Source organism: Microtus oregoni, unplaced genomic scaffold, assembly GCF_018167655.1.
Source record: "Microtus oregoni isolate MIOR12 unplaced genomic scaffold, Mior012 000007F_ref0000211, whole genome shotgun sequence".
NCBI lineage: Eukaryota > Metazoa > Chordata > Mammalia > Rodentia > Cricetidae > Microtus > Microtus oregoni.
This window is the reverse complement of record NW_024543066.1, coordinates 58,046,327-58,063,052: the sequence shown is the minus strand read 5'-3', so window position 1 is coordinate 58,063,052 and position 16,726 is coordinate 58,046,327. Positions and strand designations below refer to the sequence as shown.

At 50.6% G+C, this 16,726-nt stretch overlaps 2 protein-coding genes across 2 annotated transcripts in view; one reads left to right on the top strand and one right to left on the bottom strand.

Annotated features, from left to right (window-relative positions):
* Nucleotides 1-576: 576 nt before the first annotated feature.
* LOC121450570 (ubiquitin carboxyl-terminal hydrolase MINDY-1) lies at nt 577-13,235 on the bottom strand. The gene is made up of 10 exons (XM_041655678.1): nt 12,592-13,235; nt 6,901-7,664; nt 5,199-5,256; nt 4,701-4,765; nt 4,098-4,256; nt 3,755-3,857; nt 2,860-3,002; nt 1,673-1,864; nt 1,258-1,410; nt 577-1,100 (listed from the first exon to the last, which is right to left on the bottom strand). Exons 2-10 carry the CDS (start codon nt 7,354-7,356, stop codon nt 1,020-1,022), a joined length of 1,410 nt encoding a protein of 469 aa, XP_041511612.1. The 5' UTR covers nt 7,357-7,664; nt 12,592-13,235; the 3' UTR covers nt 577-1,019.
* A 1,353-nt stretch (nt 13,236-14,588) lies between these two features.
* LOC121450569 (exopolyphosphatase PRUNE1) overlaps nt 14,589-16,726 on the top strand; it is a 37,742-nt gene continuing 35,604 nt past the window's right edge. Inside the window, exon 1 of the mRNA XM_041655675.1 lies at nt 14,589-14,751. Within this exon, the coding sequence (XP_041511609.1) occupies nt 14,713-14,751 (39 nt within the window). The 5' untranslated portion in view covers nt 14,589-14,712. The remainder of the gene's footprint in view (nt 14,752-16,726) is intronic.

Here is a 16,726-nt window from a genome sequence, read left to right as displayed (position 1 = left end):
CATACCACGGCCAGAACATCTCCCTGCTAGTTGAACCCTTTGCCAAATCCACTGTCTTTTTAAGTTTCCTGGTTAAAATTTGGGTGGGTCAGGACATGGGTCAGGAAGAGGCCTTGGAGTTGGAGGCGTCTTTGAAGTGGACTTAGCCATTCCACAGGAATCCTGGTTTTGCCCCAGCGCTGCACTGAGCAGTTATCAGCACACCCCACCCTGAGGAGTCTCCCTTCAACTTCATCATCTCTTCTCCCCGGGAATCCCAGGCAAGATAAGCAAGAGTGGACACCAGGGGATCAGAACTAGCGAAGGGTCATCGACATAAAATACCAGCCTTGGAAGTCTCAGTAACTTTCCCCCAGTCCATCTGTCCCTCTCCAGCCAGAGCTGAGAACAGCGCTTCCCACAGAACAGCGATCTAAACCAGGGAAGAGGGAAGTTGTCACGTTCGGGCTCCCCCTGCTGGCCTGTGCGAAATGACAGGCAGGCAACCTCTAGATTCTCTGCCTCCTCCCCAGTTCACATTCCTCAAGTGGGTCAAATATTTAACCCCACTGCTCCAGGGTAAGAAAACAACATATCTCAGGAAAGAAATTTTATTCCAGCCCCCTAGGAAGGCATTAAAATAATAATAAAGATAGAAACCCAAATCAAACCCTGAAGCAAACGGAGACAGGCCTGTGGGTGGCCAGGAGCAGCTGGACAGGGACAAGCACGGACACAGATTCAGGTACCGCACCTATCAGCGTGGGTCTGTATATGCATGTGAATATCCCAGGAAAGGGAGCTGGGAACCAGAGACCACCCAGCCATCCCCATAGGGCCCTGTCTGGGAAGAAGAGAAGACAGCGACACCGAGGGCAAGGATGGTACCAAGTCTGACCTTGGAGGCACCTGCTCTGACCCCCAGCAGTGCACATCAATCACCCCGTAAGCCTCAGGGTTTGAGGTGTGTGTGGGGGGTCCTGCAAGCAAACCAGTCAGCCTCTGAAAGAAGGGGCGTGTCCACGCTGTATGGGGCAGAGTTAGAGCAGCACACAGTCTGACTCGGGCTTCGACCTCTGCCTCCGCTCTCCAGCTGGGCGTCCAGAAGTGGCTCCTCTCCCCTGTGTGGAGGTCAAAGACATCAAAGGGTCAAGATCAAAAAGGGGTGCCTCAGAAGGGTTTATGAGGGAACGCTTGCAGAGACCTGTACAAAAACCATATGCATTCTGCATCAAGCAAAGCCAGTGCCCCTGCCTACCGAGAGAGGGGCAGGCTCACCTGGGGCGAAGGCGCCCTTGTTTGCACAGGCTGGACAGCTTGCTGCTGTTGATACTCCTCTTGTTGAAGTTGTTGGGCCAGTTCCAGGTCACTAAGGCCCAGCATGCCTTGTGGCTGCTGCTGCTGCTGCAGGGACAGGGCAATCAGATAGTCCTAGAGAGAAAACAAGTCACAAGATGGGTTAAGACCAAAGGTAGAGAGAGATTCAGGCTAAATTTCATATTTCCTCCAAATTCCCCAGTTCTTCCCTCTCTAGTGGAACGCAGGCATGTCTACTATCTGTGGTGGCAGGAAATACACCCAAGCAAGGCAATGACCCAAGGGTAACATGAAGAGGCCGCGTGGGGCAGCCTTCAGCCAATAGAAGGCATGAGGTTCGCTTAAAGGACACCACCGTTCTGAGGGCCCCGCACACCTGGTCCACCTGCAGCTGCTTCTCTGGGGAGCCGCCCCCACCTTCTGCTCCGTGGCTCTTCCCTAGGGAATGGCTGAGGTGGAAGTCAGAGTCACAAAAGCAACTGTCACCATCCACGTTATGCAGGCTCTCCCACACCACCTGCTCCTCCTGGAGAAACCCCTGGTCAGTGACCAGAAGGTACAAGTGGCTCTGCGAAAGAGAAAGACAGCCAGGGCTGGAGTGTGCGTCGGCTCATTCCCTGGATTTGGTCCCCAGCACACACCCCTTACACAAGCTGAAAAGGACAGCATACAGATGGGACAGGAGACACAGAGACAGTTCACAGTCAGCCAAGAGAATCAGTGTGCCGACTGGAGCTTAGCTTAGCACTGTGAGTCCCATAGTTCTTAAATCTGTGTGGCTGTGGGAGCAGGAAAGGATGCTTGAATACAGGTGAGTGCTGTGATTATCCTGGTTAAGGAATCACTGGGGCTCGGGTACTGGGTACCACACCGACTCCAGCTTCCTACTCTCTTTGCTCTCTGTTTACTGACGTCTATAGAGATAAACCCTTTTGAGAACCAGAAAAACTGAGCATGGTGTCGCATGACAACCAGCCCTGGGAGCTGGAGAGGATCAGCAGTTCAAGGCAAGGCCAGGGGTGACAACGCACACCTTTAATCCCAGCTCTCTGATGCAGGCAGACCTCAGAGTTCCGGCCCAGCCAGGGCTGGATGGGGAGTAGAGGAACTAGCAGGACCAGTCTCTTCTACTCAATTCCTAGAGAGCTCCGGCTTCTAACTTGGAAAGACTGTTGTGTGTTCTAAAGTCCCACTGTCCCTTTCCTGCCCTTAATGACAGGCGTATTCCTCATAACTGCTCTGGTCAGTGTCGTTTTCAGGTAGAAGCCTCAAGAATGAACGCACTGTGTCATTCTCTTTTTCCTGCATATATTCCAATATATAGAAAGGCTTTTTTGTCACCCTGAGTCCCAGAGTGAAGATGGTGTGAGACAGGATAGAGCCAGTTTGCACTGGACATGTATCAGGAATTAGAAACAAACACTTGTGGCAAACCACAAGGATTTTAGGGGCTATCTGTTACCATGGCTTAGCCCACTTTATCCTGCCTGACACACTGACCCCAGAGAAAAGGGCTCAGGGAAATGACATTGTTCCTGCTCCCCTCCTCCAAAACCCCATCACCTTGTGCTTAGTCATCGTGCTAAAGTGGTTGTTTCGAAAAAAGACACTGAGTTCGTCTTCCTTGGCAGTTGCTGTGAGCTCACACAGGCCGTGGTAGGTCAGCTGCGCTGCGGTGGTCTCCAGGAACTGCTCTGAGATCAAACCTGCCAGAAGGCAGAATATGCATGAGCCTTGGATTACATCCAAACCCACACAGGAAAAAAGCAAAACAAATCAAAAGGGCTGGGAGTCTGACTCAATTTTAGATCTTTGGGCAAGATCCTGAATTCAGTCCTGGGTGGGGCAGCACACGCCTTTAGCCTCAGGACCCAGGAGGCAGAGGCAGGCTGGTCTCTGTGAGTCCAAGGGCAACAGGCCCCACGCAGCAGCAGTTCCAGGTTAGCCAAAGGCTACACAGAGAGACCCTGTGTCAAAACGAAAACCCCTAAGCCTCAGTAAAGCCCCAAAGCAAACAAAACAAGGTTTGTCCAAAAAGTCCCAGGAGCCTCCAAAGCCCCTTTGCAAAGCCACCCTAGTATGGTTCAGATTTAGACTCTATGCTTAGCATGTGCAACGCCCCAGGTCTGATTCCCAGCAAGGCGTACACATACATGTTGAAACTTGGTAATTCATGCTTGTGGTCCTGGTACTTGGGGGGTTGGAGGCAGGATCAGAGGCTCAAAATCGCCCTCAGCTACAAAGCCAGCCTAAGCTAGAAGAGATCCTAGAGAAGCCCTGTCCTCAGAGTTGAGATGAAAACCCCTCCTTAAAGCCTGACCGCATTTGCTCAATCAGGACAGCTAGGGGTTGCGAGGGCGCATCTGTGATCTGAGCGCTCAGAAGGCTGAGGCAGGAAGAGCAGGAGTTGCTCAGCTGCCTTCACGCGCAATCACAAGGAAAGGGGCACCACCCTCACCTTCGGTTACGAGGTTGGGGTCGCTGGAGTGCTTGCAGGTGATTATCTTCTCCACCAACTGATTGTAACTCAGTTTCCCAACAGCGCTCACAGCCTCAGGACTCTGGGGAGTCGGATAGGGTGGGACAGAAACAAAGAGATTTTATTTTTAAAGGAAGGAAGCGGACCAAGCCCCTAGGACTGTGACTGTGATCAAAGACTCCTGAACTCTTGATGTCCGAGGAGCTGGTCTTATTTGTGTGTGGTTTCCTGGTATTGGTATGTGACTCCACCCAACAGTATTAAAAGTCAAGGAATTCTGCACCACTTCAGGCTCCAAATCCTATCACTCCTCAGTCCTCACCTGTGGATCCACAAGCCAGCCATGGTACAGAGGGATGCCCAGCAAGTCAAAGATGCTGCATTCGGGCGTGTACTCAAAGTCAGAGACACCTGTGAACCGCACATTGACATCCAGCCCTGTGGCCAGTTTAGGAAGCACAGTCATTGCGTCCTCCACGTTCTGGGGGGAAAAGACAAGGAAGGCTAGTCCAGCACCCTCCACCTCTCACGCCCATCACCCAGAAACAAGTCAGAAGTCCTGTTGTTCGCCTCGGGCTTTCTTACAACCCGTTTATTTTAATCCCCTCCTTTCAACCCCAAGACAAGGTCTCACTATATAGCTCTGGCTGTCCTGGAACTCACTGTGTAGACCAGACTGGCCTCAAACTCAGAGATCTGCCAACCTCTGCCTCCCAAGCTGGAATTAAAGGCATATAATACTATGCTGGGCTGCCCCATTCTCTCTTTATTTAATATAAAAATGAACTTTTTTTTTCATGATAGAGATGCCAATCCCCCCCCCCAGAAGATACCAAGGTTAGGGAATCACCCCAAAGGCTTTTCAGTAGGTCCAGGGTCCCCCGCAAGCCTGCAGCCCCCATGTCCACTGCCCCTCTTGCCTCACCTGCTGAAAGTTAAGTTGAAGGCCCTCGGACTTCTCCTGGGGCTTGATGGATAGGAGGCAGTTTCCTGTAAGACAGGAAACTTATCAGCCTACCCTACCCTGCCGGTTGTCCCAAAAGCTGGCTTCCTCCCCTTCTGGAGAATGGGGTAATGCCTCAGGACCATGGATTTTCAAACTCTAAGCTAGAATTTTAATTTCTCAGAGGAATAAATAGGTTTATAGAGGTGAAAGACCTACCTGACTGAAAGCCAAGGACAGCAGCCAGGGCTGCACATCAGTGGTACAGTCCTCGCCCAGTGCTGTCAAGGCTAGTGGTTGATCCACAGCACCAGGAGTGGGGTGGGAGGGGAGAAACTACAGGCAGAACTGGTGCTAGAACTCAAAAGTTCTGATACCTTGATCTTTTACTCTCCAGCTTTACAGAAAAGACACGGACTCTCCTTGCCCTCGGTGCCACACCAGAGCTCCAAATGAGCCCCTGCCCCATGAGCCACTCACCGAGATGCGTCATGAGCTCATCTGATGTGATCACTTCCTTCTGAGGGGGCAGCTTCACCTGGAGGGAGAAGGGGTGTGTGTGTGTGTGTGAGTGTTTACTATCAGCAGTGGAGAAGGAACACATGGCAAGAGAGGGGTCAACCTAGGCATGGCGGCTCATGACTGCAATCCCAGTATCCAAGAAGCTGAGGCAGGAGGAGCGAGGCCAGTCCGGTTTACAATCCCCCAAGAGCAGCTGGTGGTGATGGTGCATGCCTCTAACCCCAGCACTGGGGAGCCCGGCGCAGGTGGATCTCTGAGTTTAAAGCCTGCTTGGTCTACACAGTTAATTTCAAGTCTGTCAAGGCTACACAGTGAGACCCTGCCTCAAAAAGCAAAACAAAAGGCAAACAAACAAACAAAAGGAGTCAAAAAAGAGAGATACGGGAGAGAGATTCAGAGGTAGGACCCACAGTGGGGGGCTCGAAGCCAGGAGAGGGAAGAAATGGGAGGTGCTGCCAGGCCCGCCCAGCCTGAGGTAAACTGCAGTCATGGGGACAGGAGCTGGCAGGATCGGATTGGAGATTTAGGACTGGCTTGAGAAAAATCAGGATGGGGAAGAGGGCCAGAGAAGCAGACTCCCAGGATTTTCTTAGCCCACCCCCCACATGAGGACTCATCTCCTGTTAGGAACTTCAGTGAAGCTCTTCTGTGTGACTGAGACTCACACATGCTTGCGAGGTAAAGGCCGGGAAGAAGGCAGGCTCTGACACGCTGGTGAGCCACCCCAAGGCAGCCCTGACTTCTCAGCGAAGCTGCCCGAAGCTGAGAGCCCCAACAGTGCAAAGCTAATGCCCACTGGAATAAAGCAAAAAAAACTGGCACTTCAGAGGTGGCCCCCAGGATCACACTCCTCCCGAGACATGGTATCTCAGGGTTCTATGTTGATACCCATCAACAAGGGGACTTAGAGACAGGCCCTCATGTGACTGTGGCTTCAGAGACCCTCAAGTTTCCAGCACCAAGGCCCATCTGTCAGTGTTAGCTGCTGGCCTGGGCTTGCTGGCCTGTGCGCTCAAGGACGTTCTGGGACCGCCAACAAAGCCACCCTCCTGGCCGGCCACAGACGTGCAAGCCTGAACAAGAGCTTCCAAAATGTTGTTACTGGAAAGAAGTCCGCAGGGGAACCCTGCAGCGTTATCTGCCCAGCCAACCATTCCCCACTAGGTAAGATGACTGTAGTAACCTTTACACAGCATGGTATTGTAAGGAACGTTTGTGTGAACGAACCAAGCACATTTGAAAGAGAAATCTATGGCCATCTTTGCCCCCCTCCCCCCGGTTTTTCAAGACAGGGTTTCTCTAATGTAACAGCCCTGACTGTCTTTTTTTTTTTTAATATTTATTTATTTATTATGTATACAATATTCTGTCTGTATGCGTGAAGGCCAGAAGAGGGCGCCAGACCTCTTTACAGATGGTTGTGAGTCACCATGTGGTTGATGGGAATTGAACTCAGGACCTTTGGAAGAGCAGGCAATGCTCTTAACCACTGAGCCATCTCTCCAGCCCCCAGCCCTGACTGTCTTGAAGCTCACTCTGTAGATTAAGCTGACCTCAAACTCATAGAGACCCTCCTGCCTCTGCCACCACCACCCAGCATCTGAGGCTATCATAATTGCCCAGTGCCCCGCAGTTCACAGGCTGTGTTCTCCGCACTTACCTTCCACTGGAGAAAGAGGATATTCATGATGGCCAGGAGAGGACAAGGGCCATTGGTGCTCTGGGTGATGATGGGGGTCCGCTCTCCCTTCCAGGGGATCCACTTGACACAGTAGAAATCGAGATCAGGCTGCTGGGTCCTGGGGGACTGGGGAAGTTCCTGTGGCCTAGAAGGTGTCTCTATTGTCTCCACCTCAGACGATGTCCCACATGGACTTGAGCTAGCTTCAGGAGGAGGGCACTCGAGATTTTCCCCATTCTGGGCTGGTGGCAAAACTTGGTCTTTCGATTCCTGTTCTCCACCTGCTCCATCGGCCTCTGCGCCACCCTTGTCCTGAGGGCTGTCTGGAGCGTGCTCCTCTGGTCCAGACAGAGGAGCCTCGTGGTTTTCAGATTCAACAGTTTCTGCACTATTGGCTTTACTGGGGGCTGGGGGCTCCACCTGAGGTTGTTCCATAGTGGGGTTGGAGTCGGTTGAGAGGGACAAAGGGGTTTCTTGACCTCAGGGACCTTGCTTAAATGACTCTGATAGGCACAAGAGAGACCAGGCCAATAAGGTCATTGAGTTACAGAGCAAAGGGAACAAGAGAAGTCTGGAAGTGAAGTGTGGAAAGCCAGTTTGGCTCCCAAGTCAGCTTTTCTCAGTGGGCGTAAACTGAAGGCCTTGGCTTGTGCAACCTTTAACCTGCTGTGACCAGATGCGTCTGCCAAGATTGGGCCTCCAGGCTCAGAAGGGAAGGAAGATACCAGGTGGAACTTGCTTTCCTGAAACAGAAAATGACAGAGAATGAAGAAAAGAGAGAGGGTCTGAGGAGATGCCTCAGGGACTGGCTGCCCTTCAAGGGGACCTGGTTAAATTTCCAGCACCCCAGGACACCTCACAGCCCTCTGCAACTCCACTTCCGGGAGACCCACTACCCTCTCCGGTACAGATACACAGGAAAAACACCCACACAAAACAGAATTAAACTTTTTTTTTTTTTCCAGAAAAAGAGAGAAGGGAAAGGTAAGTGCAAAGCCAAAAGACCGAAGAAGAGGGCTGGATAAAAAAAATGCTAAAACTATCCTAAAGTGGGCTATGTTTCCCAAGCACATGCGAGACCCTGGGTTTGACCCCTGGGTTTGTTGTTTCTCAAACAAAAAACAAACAAACAACAATCCTTGTGCTACTAACAGGGGTGATGTTTATTTAGCCTGCTTGTTAAAGACACCACATCAGTTCCAGACACCAAACCTCGCCCCTTCCCAACATTCTGAGCACATAGGCTGCTCATGTCCTTACAGACACCTTCTCCAGGTTTACTCCAGGGACCAGAGAGCAACCATCATGTGGTTGGGGTGAGGGGTAAAAAGGTAACACCATCTTCGTATATTTTGTGCCAAGCCGGTAAGGTAAGGAAATCCGGCTCCTCAAATGACTCTATTTATTTATTCATTTGTTTGTTTGTTTTGGAGACAAGGTTTTACTACGTAGCCTTGGCTGTCCTAGAACTCTGTGAGTAGACCAGGCTGGGCCCAAACTCAGAGCCACCCGCCTGTCTCCTGAGTGCCGGGATTAGGTGTGTACCACCATGCCAGGCTATGGCCTAGAATTTTCAGTGAGGCTCCTATGTCAACCACCCAGGTGCTGATGTTAGAGGCCTGTGCCATCATGCCCGGCTCTCAGAAGACTTGGTGGAACCTTACACAATCCCAAACCAACCGCAGCAAAAAGGCTCGGGAGGGGCTTCCTGTAGGGAAGGGAAATGTAGGTCATGGGGCTTGTCGGCGTTGGCTAAGCAATTCTGTAACCTGGGCATCCCTGCAAAGACTGAGAATATTCTACAGCAGTGGTTCTCGATCTTCCGAATGCTGCGACCCCACGTTGTGGTGACCCCACAACAATAACGTTTAATAAGTAGCATTATTTTCGATGCTACTTCATAACTGTAATTCTGCTGTTAATGAAGGGTAATGTAGTATCTGTGGTCTTCTGTGGTCTTAGGTGACCCCTCCCCAAGGGGCTGTGACCCACAGGTTGAGAACCACTGTTCTAAAGAGCCACTTCATGTCATCCTCCATCGCATTGCCTGTCACACCACTGAAACAATGGACCCAAGGAATTGAAATTTCCCCCGGAATCTCAAGCAGGGAGGAGAAAAACACCGAGCCTTGAAGCAGCCAAACAGGAACCTATATCCAGGAAAAAGATTTCACAGAGTTCTAACAACTTGTCCAATAACCTTCCAAGGTGAGGCTAGGACCCAAACAGCGATGGGTCAGTAATGGGCAGGACCGCACCTTGCCCTACCCAGCTGGTGAGCTGTGCACCGGTGAGCTGTGCACTGGTATCTGGCTTTCTACTTATTTAGGACTCTGAAGATGGACTCAGCAATGTCACCAATCACTCTGTTCCTAGACCTAAAGTGGCCACATTGAATAAAATCTCTTGTTGTTGTTTTTTTCCTGCTTTCCCCTATGATTATTTTAATCTTATTACATTTATTTAGTGTGTGTATGTGTATGTGTGTGTCAATGTGGAAACCGGAAGAACACTTTCAGAAATTCGTTCTCTCCCTGTGGGAACTGGGGTCAAACTCAGGTCATCCAGCAGCAAGAGCCTTAACCACTGAGCCATCTCACTGCCCCTACTTTTCACTATTAGTTCAGTTCTTTGAATTCGCTTATTGGGAACAAGAGGCCAAACCTGACTTATTAGGGCTGCCCAAGGCACAGGCTCTGATCATACCACTAAGGTATGATCAATAACAACCAAGGATGGGGGCACAGAAAGTGCTCCCCACAAGCCCCTCCGATAGATTGCTCTCCCTGTCTGGAGCTGACATCACAACTCCTCAGTTTCTGTTTGTTTCCAGCAGAGCCGGCACCCAGAGATAGTCTCTTGCTCACTGTTTACATGGAATAGGAAACTTCTGTTAATGATTTACATTTAAAATACTCCAGGGGTGGAGAGGTGGATCAGTGGTTAAAAGCATAGACCACTCTTCTAGAGGACCAAGGTTCAATTCTCAGCACCCACAGAGGGGTTTACAAGGATCTGGAACCTAAGTAGCAGGGAATCTGATATCCTCTTCTGGCTTCTATGGCACATTAAGAACATGTGCTGGGGGCTGGAGAGGTGGCTCAGTGATTAAGAGCATTGCCTGCTCTTCCAGAGGTCCTGAGTTCAATTCCCAGCAACCACATGGTGGCTCACAACCATCTATAATGGGGTCTGGTGCCCTCTTCTGGCCTGCAGGCATACATGCAGACAGAATACTGAGAATATTGTATACATAAAAAATGTGATGGACAGACATAAAGGAAAACTGTTGTGGAATATTTATAACTGTGTGAAAATGTACTGTTGTGATTGGTGTAATAAAGAGCTGAATGGCCAATAGCTCGACAGGAGAGTATAGGCGGACTTCCAGGCCGAGAAAGGACTCTGGGAAGAAGAAAGGCAGAGTCACCAGCCAGATGCAGAAGCAGCAGTGACGAGCCTCATGGGAGAATGCAGATTAAAAACTATGGGTTACTTTAAGTTATAAGAACTAGGTAGACTATTGCCTCCACTAAGGCCGAGCTTTCGTAATTAATAAGAAGTCTCCATGTCATGATTAGTGGGCTGGTGGTCCCAATGAGAAAGTACTCCTACAGAAAGCACGCATATATATAAAAAATGCTCTGGGCTGGAGAGATGGAGAGAGGTTAAGAGCCCTGGCTGCTCTTCCAGAGGTCCTGAGTTCAGTTCCCAGCAACCACATGGTGGCTCACAACCATCTATAGTGAGATCTGGTGCCCTCTTCTGGTGTGTGTGCGGGCATGCAGGCTAAATAAATAAATAAATAAATATTTTAAAAATTAAAAAATGCTCACATACAACATTATATATATATGATCCCCCCACTACTTGTGTGTAGTAACAAAAGCCTTTAATTTTAATTACTAAAGGGGGCTGAGGTAGGAGGATCTTTGTGAGATCCTATCTTAAAAATTAAGAGCTGGGGGTATAGCTCAGCGATGGAGCCTTGCCTGGCAAACAACACCCCAGCTGCAGGCTCACATCCACTGGCAAGCATTCTCTTCATGGCTCCCATTGAGATGGTTTCCCAGGTGAACACTGGACTTGTTCACCTTGCTGTCTATCAGCGTTAGACATCAAGTAACAGACAGATAGGACTACAGATAGTGACAGTCACAATCCCTTCCTCCCCGAGTCTCCCTTTATCTCCTTATGCCCCTCCCTACTCAGTAGTGAGAACAAAAAATGTGGCGAGTGGTCACGCGCTTAACACATGCATGGTGCTGAGTTCCCTCGCCAGCATCGAAGGAAAGGAAGACAAAAGCAGGGATTAATTAATTTAAATCAAATTAATTAAATTAAATCTTGCCTTTTTTTTCTTTTAAATGATTTTAAAAGAAATTGCACTCACCTTGAATCCCAGGATTTGGGGGGGAGGGGCAGAGACAAGCAGAGCACTGGTTTGCCCAGGCTAACCTCAAGCTTTTGGTAATCTTGCCTCAGTTTCCCAAGTGAAGGGATTTTAAGTGGTTTATGACATGCCTGACTGGAACTCTTGCCCTCCGTTCAGCTTCTTCATCGCCTGTTCTCTTCTTCTAAACCTTCAGGACTTGGGGGCTGGGAGAAGGCCTAGCGCACAGGAATGGCATTAGCTTGTTGTGGTGTCTCAGGTTTGCCAATCACTGCTGAATAGCAGGGGATCAGGCCAGGAGGATCTCTAGTTCAAGGTCTGCCTGAGCTACAGAGAAATGTCAAAGTTACTGAAAATAACTCAAGAGATCATTCTCCTTATTCAAATATAATTTGTGCTAGCTGTGGGTGATTTATATTTTGTTAATTTAGAACCACACTAGCAAAATTAATATGCTGGCCTTACACTTTTTTTCGCCCTCTCTCTCCATATCTCTTCCCCTCCCATGGCACTTAGGGTGAACCCTGAAACAGAGGCCACGCCTGGGAAATTTAAAAAGCCAAAGGAAAAGCGTGGCTCATTTTCTGCCCAAGGTTAGAAACGATCAATAGTTAAGTGGAGGATGGGAAAGCTAGCCGACCAAAGAGAGGAGCTACAAGAAACCACTGGAGGGAGTGGGGTCTCAGCGACAGCCGGCAAGGGCAGGAACCGCACTTTGCAAAGCCCAGAGGCAGGAAAGTCCGAGGGGCGGGTACTCAGACAAACTGGGGTTTCAGCCTTTTCTTCTGCCCAAATCCTACACCTTCTCTCTAACTAGACCTACCTATGGGGGCAGGTGAGGGAGTTAAAACACCCGATCCCTTCCTAGTCAGCAGCAGATAATATTACACAGTGGAAGAAGCATATTAAATGGGTAGTCTTTAGCTTCAAGAAGACATTACCCTCTCTCAGGACCCTTCTCTCTCCTTTTCTAGTCTTACCCAATCTCTTCCTCAACTGAAGGCAAACCTTCACGGCCACAATGCTTTGGGATTCCTCTAGAATAAATCAAACATTGCAATTCTTGCTCCCAAAGAGGGGGAGAAGGTTTGTTTATAATGGGGAAACGAAGGGACCCCCATCGCTTTCACTGCTCCCCGTGCCTAGCAAGGATCCCATTAGCGACCCAGGTGTAGAGACCACAGACGGGACATCAGGTGTCAACTCCCCCCAGCCGGAGTGGGAAAGGAGAGCTGCGAGAAGAGGCGAAGAAGACAGTTTGAAAACAAAGTTTTTACCTTAGAGGGGTGGATGCGTTTCCGGGAGTGGGAGAGGACTCAATTCTGGCGGCCCGACACGGGAGGAGGGGACATCGTCGAGGGGCGCCGCCAGCGCCAGCTGCCTCCCAGCTGTCAGCCCCGGAGCTCCCACGGCTCGACACGGCTTTCCTCGCGCGACGTCCAGCCTGGGTCGTGGCCACTTCCAGACTCACGGCCAGCCAGTCCCGGGCACGCCGGAGGAGGGTGGGGGGCGAGGGCAGGCTGGGGACGGGCTGGGTGGGGACCGGTGGGGGGCAGCCCGGCGCTCCCGGGGCCTCCGGCGTCTTCAGGGTTCCCGAGCGATTGAGTCTCCGGCGTGCGCTCCAGGCCCTGGCCGCAAACTGGTTTGCAAAGGAAGTTTGTGGGTTTTTTTCTTCTTCTTTCCCTCGGTCGGGACAAAGACAAATTAGCTGAGGACGAGGTCCCTGGAGGAGGGGCCTGCTCAGGCGCGTGGGATTCCCATCAGGGCTGTCGGAGCCGGTGTGCAGCCAGCCGGTGAGCGGCGGAAAGGAAGAGAGAAAAACAACAGACCCTTTCTCTTCCCTCCGCGGCCGCGGGAAGGGACGGAGCGCGTGTGCCTCTCTGGTGAGAACCGGGAAAAGCAAGCGAGCAGCCTGGCTGAGCGGGGAGGAGCGGGGCGGGACGGCGGCAGTTGCTGGGCCCTCCCTGGATGCCGGCGGCCGTCCTCTGCCCTGGAGCCACGGAAGCCGGGCGAAAGAGCATCGTGTTTGCACGTTTACTCCTTTAGTGTGAAAGAAAAGACCCCGCTTCTGTTTTGCGGGACCCCCCAAAGGGCTCCTTTCCAAGTCTTCCCTTCCTCCCTGTAAGTTTCCTAAAAGGCTAGAAATGAAACTGCTTGAGCTGTGTACCTGGTTAACACATCTAGGGTGAAGAAGACGCACCCTCGTCTCCTCTCACCTCCCTGAGGAGCAGGTACATCTGAAGATAGATTTAAAAATGAGGGGACAAGTTATGACAAAGGGACCCCCCCAGTCTGCGCTGGGGCACAAAAGTGGCAGTTAAGGGGGAGGCTAGAACCTAGCCTTACATTCTGAAGGCTCCTCTATTGACGTGGCTGCCGGAATAAGACTTCAAGCAACTCTGAAAGAGAGAACAGTTGCAACAGGGACCCAGAAAGCAAAGTCACGGTTGCATCAGTCCAAGAATGACAGGAGATATTTGTCCAGACTGTAAGGGGAAAGAGGCTGCAGAGTTAGGACGTTATGAAGAGTTGGCGCGACTGTAGATTTTAAGACGACAGGTCCAAAATTATGCTAATGTTTCCCTAGCATGAACAAACACATCACTGGTCACACTAGGTCAGTTTGGTAAAGGGAAGAATTAAAATAAAACACCTAGTATGGGAAGCTCTTTTAATAAGATATAGACATATGTTGTAATTTAAAGTCCCGCCCAAGCCAGGTTTGTGAATCCAGCGTTCACCAAAGACTAACTTGGGCTACATAGCAAGACTTTATATTTAAAAAATTTTTTTAGTTTTTCGAGACAGGGTTTCACTATGGTTTTGGAGCCTGTCCTGGAACTAGCTCTTGTAGACCAGGCTGGCCTCGAACTCACAGAGATCCGCCTGCCTCTACCTCCCAAGTGCTGGGATTAAAGGCGTGCGCCACCACCGCCCGGCTTGAGAGATCAATTTACATTAATCTCAAACAGATGCTCGATGTAATATATGGAAAGATACTATACCTAGTCCTATCTGGAAGAGCAAGTTTAGATGCCATAAAGGCGAGTTATTGTGACACATACACAACTTGTATGTCATAGCGCTCAGGTAACTGCTCGCTTGGGGGAAAACTTAGGTGCTTCCGGACTACATTTCCCAGGAGGAACTGCGACATGCTCCTCCTTGACCTCCCATGAGTCTCTGGGCTCAGAACTCAGCCTCCGCCTCTGGGGGCGGGGCAACGCCGGAGTGCCGGATTACGCACTTCCTCCTGGGGTTCGGAGGCCGAACCCTTGTGTGGCGGGTTCGAGTCCCGCCCCCTGACTCTCGGCTCTAGACCCTGAGTCTGGGGCGGGGTGCATTCGGCCGGGTTACCTCTCCAAGCCGAGGGGGGACGGCACACCTCGGGCTTCACCATGGAGGACTACCTGCAGGATTGTCGAGCCGCTCTGCAGGTAACGGGTTCCGATCTATGACCGAAAGGAATGCAGCGTGGGGTCCGGGAAGGACGAAGGTGTGGGATCTGGGGAGCCCGGACGATCCACCGATCGTGGATCTGTGGAGGGATCACAGAGGTGGACGCGGGGGAGCTGGGGACCAAACCCGTCGCCCATGGGCTGGAGAGCCGGAGAAGTGAGTCTCCCTTCGGTCCCCTGGGTCGGGTCCCTCAGCTGGACGAGTGAGGTGGCCGCCAGCCTCGCCCGGCGAGGTGTGTGTGTCCCTCTCTCCCCGCCCCTCTCAGTTTCCCTCGGGCGAGCCGAGCTACTGTCCACCGGCCCCCAGGTGAAGCTCGGGAGTGTGGGGGGTACCTGGGTGCGCGGCTTTATTGCCTCTGAATGGCGGTTTGCCTTCTTTTGCAAGACAGAGGCGTTCCTAGTGTTTTACTTTAAATCTCTGTTTTTAAGCTTCAGGCCCACAACTTACATTCCTTTGCCTCCAGTGTTCTCCTTTAGTCTCGCTTTACACACAGATACGTAAAAATACCCCTCCTTGGTGAGGGATAAACACAAAGTGTGTTTGGAATCCAAACCATAAGCACGGCTCCAGAATGCTTTGTAGCTTATTTTTGGTGCTTCCTGCGCCAGCTGGACTCACCCAGCCGCGCTGACAGGCCACGGCAGCTTTGGATCGCTGTTCCCATTAGAGGCTCCAAGTCACCTGGCCGCCTACTGTGCATTTCTCTGCCCCTGTAGAAACCTAGACAGATGGCCGGCGTCCTTTAAAATAACTTAGCTGGGTGTGGTAGCCACATGCCTCTAGTTCCAGCACTTGGGAGGAGGAGGCTGAAGGTTCACCACTTCAGGCCAGCTTTGGGGGGAAAAAAACCCTCAAAAAATAACCACAAAAATATAGAACAAGGGACTCTTTTGCTTTCATAAAGTCAATTTTTTCCACTTGTTCTGTGTTACTGCACGTACTGGCTTTGGGGGAGCCTAGGCAGTTTGGATGCTCACCTTACTAGACCTGGATGGAGGTGGGTGGTCCTTGGACTTCCCACAGGTCAGGGAACCCTGATTGCTCTTCCGGCTGATGGGGGAGGGGGAGGGAAAATGGGAGGCGGTGGCGGGGAGGAGGCAGAAATCTTTAATAAATAAATAAATAAATTAATTAATTAAAAAAAATATATATAGAACAAAACCTAAAATTTCTCTGAGCAATATTTTCTGGCCTTTAACAAACCCTGAAAATCACCTAATTTGCTGTAGACGCTGGGATAAATGAATATTTTCAATTTGAATTTGGGATGAGTTTCAATTTGATGCTAGCTACACTAAAATTTTCCTTTTGAAAACATTTGACCAGGCTGAATGCCTGCAATCTCAGCCCTTGGTAGGTTGAGGCAAAAGAATTGTTAGCTTATGTGTAGCCTGGGTTACACAGTGAGATCTGAGGAAACTGGGTTCTATGAACTCACCCCTCCTCATAAACCCCTAGAAAAAAAACAAATAAACAAAAGTCCCATGGCATCTGGGGAAAGTTGTTTTAATTCATAAAGCAATTTGGAACCAGTTCTCACTGGTTACTTTTTGGTGTGTGGGTGTGAGAGAGAGAGAGAGAGAGAGAGAGAGAGGAGAGAGTGTGAGAGAGAGAGGAGAGAGTGTGAGAGAGAGAGAGGAGAGAGTGTGAGAGAGAGATCCTCCGTGTGCCATCACACTTGGCCTGAGCTTTGCATTTTGTGTTAGTGTTTTTTTTTTTTTTTTTTTGGTTTTTTGAGACAGGGTTTCTCTGTGGCTTTGGAGCCTGTCCTGGCACTAGCTCTTGTAGACCAGGCTGGTCTCGAACTCACAGAGATCCGCCTGCCTCTGCCTCCCGAGTGCTGGGATTAAAGGCGTGCGCCACCACCGCCCGGCTTAGTGTTTTTTTTTAATTATTTATTATATATACAATATTCTGTCTGTGTGTATGTCTGCAGGCGAGAAGAGGGCACCA

Excerpts from the sequence above, each read along its gene's own strand:
- LOC121450570 (XM_041655678.1), bottom strand. The coding sequence starts at position 7,356 with ATGGAACAACCTCAGGTGGAGCCCCCAGCCCCCAGTAAAGCCAATAGT. Across the intron at positions 1,411-1,672 it reads AGCAGCTGCAGGTGGACCAG|GACTATCTGATTGCCCTGTC; the intron begins GTGTGCGGGGCC and ends TTTTCTCTCTAG. Across the intron at positions 1,101-1,257 it reads CAAGGGCGCCTTCGCCCCAG|GGGAGAGGAGCCACTTCTGG; the intron begins GTGAGCCTGCCC and ends ACCTCCACACAG.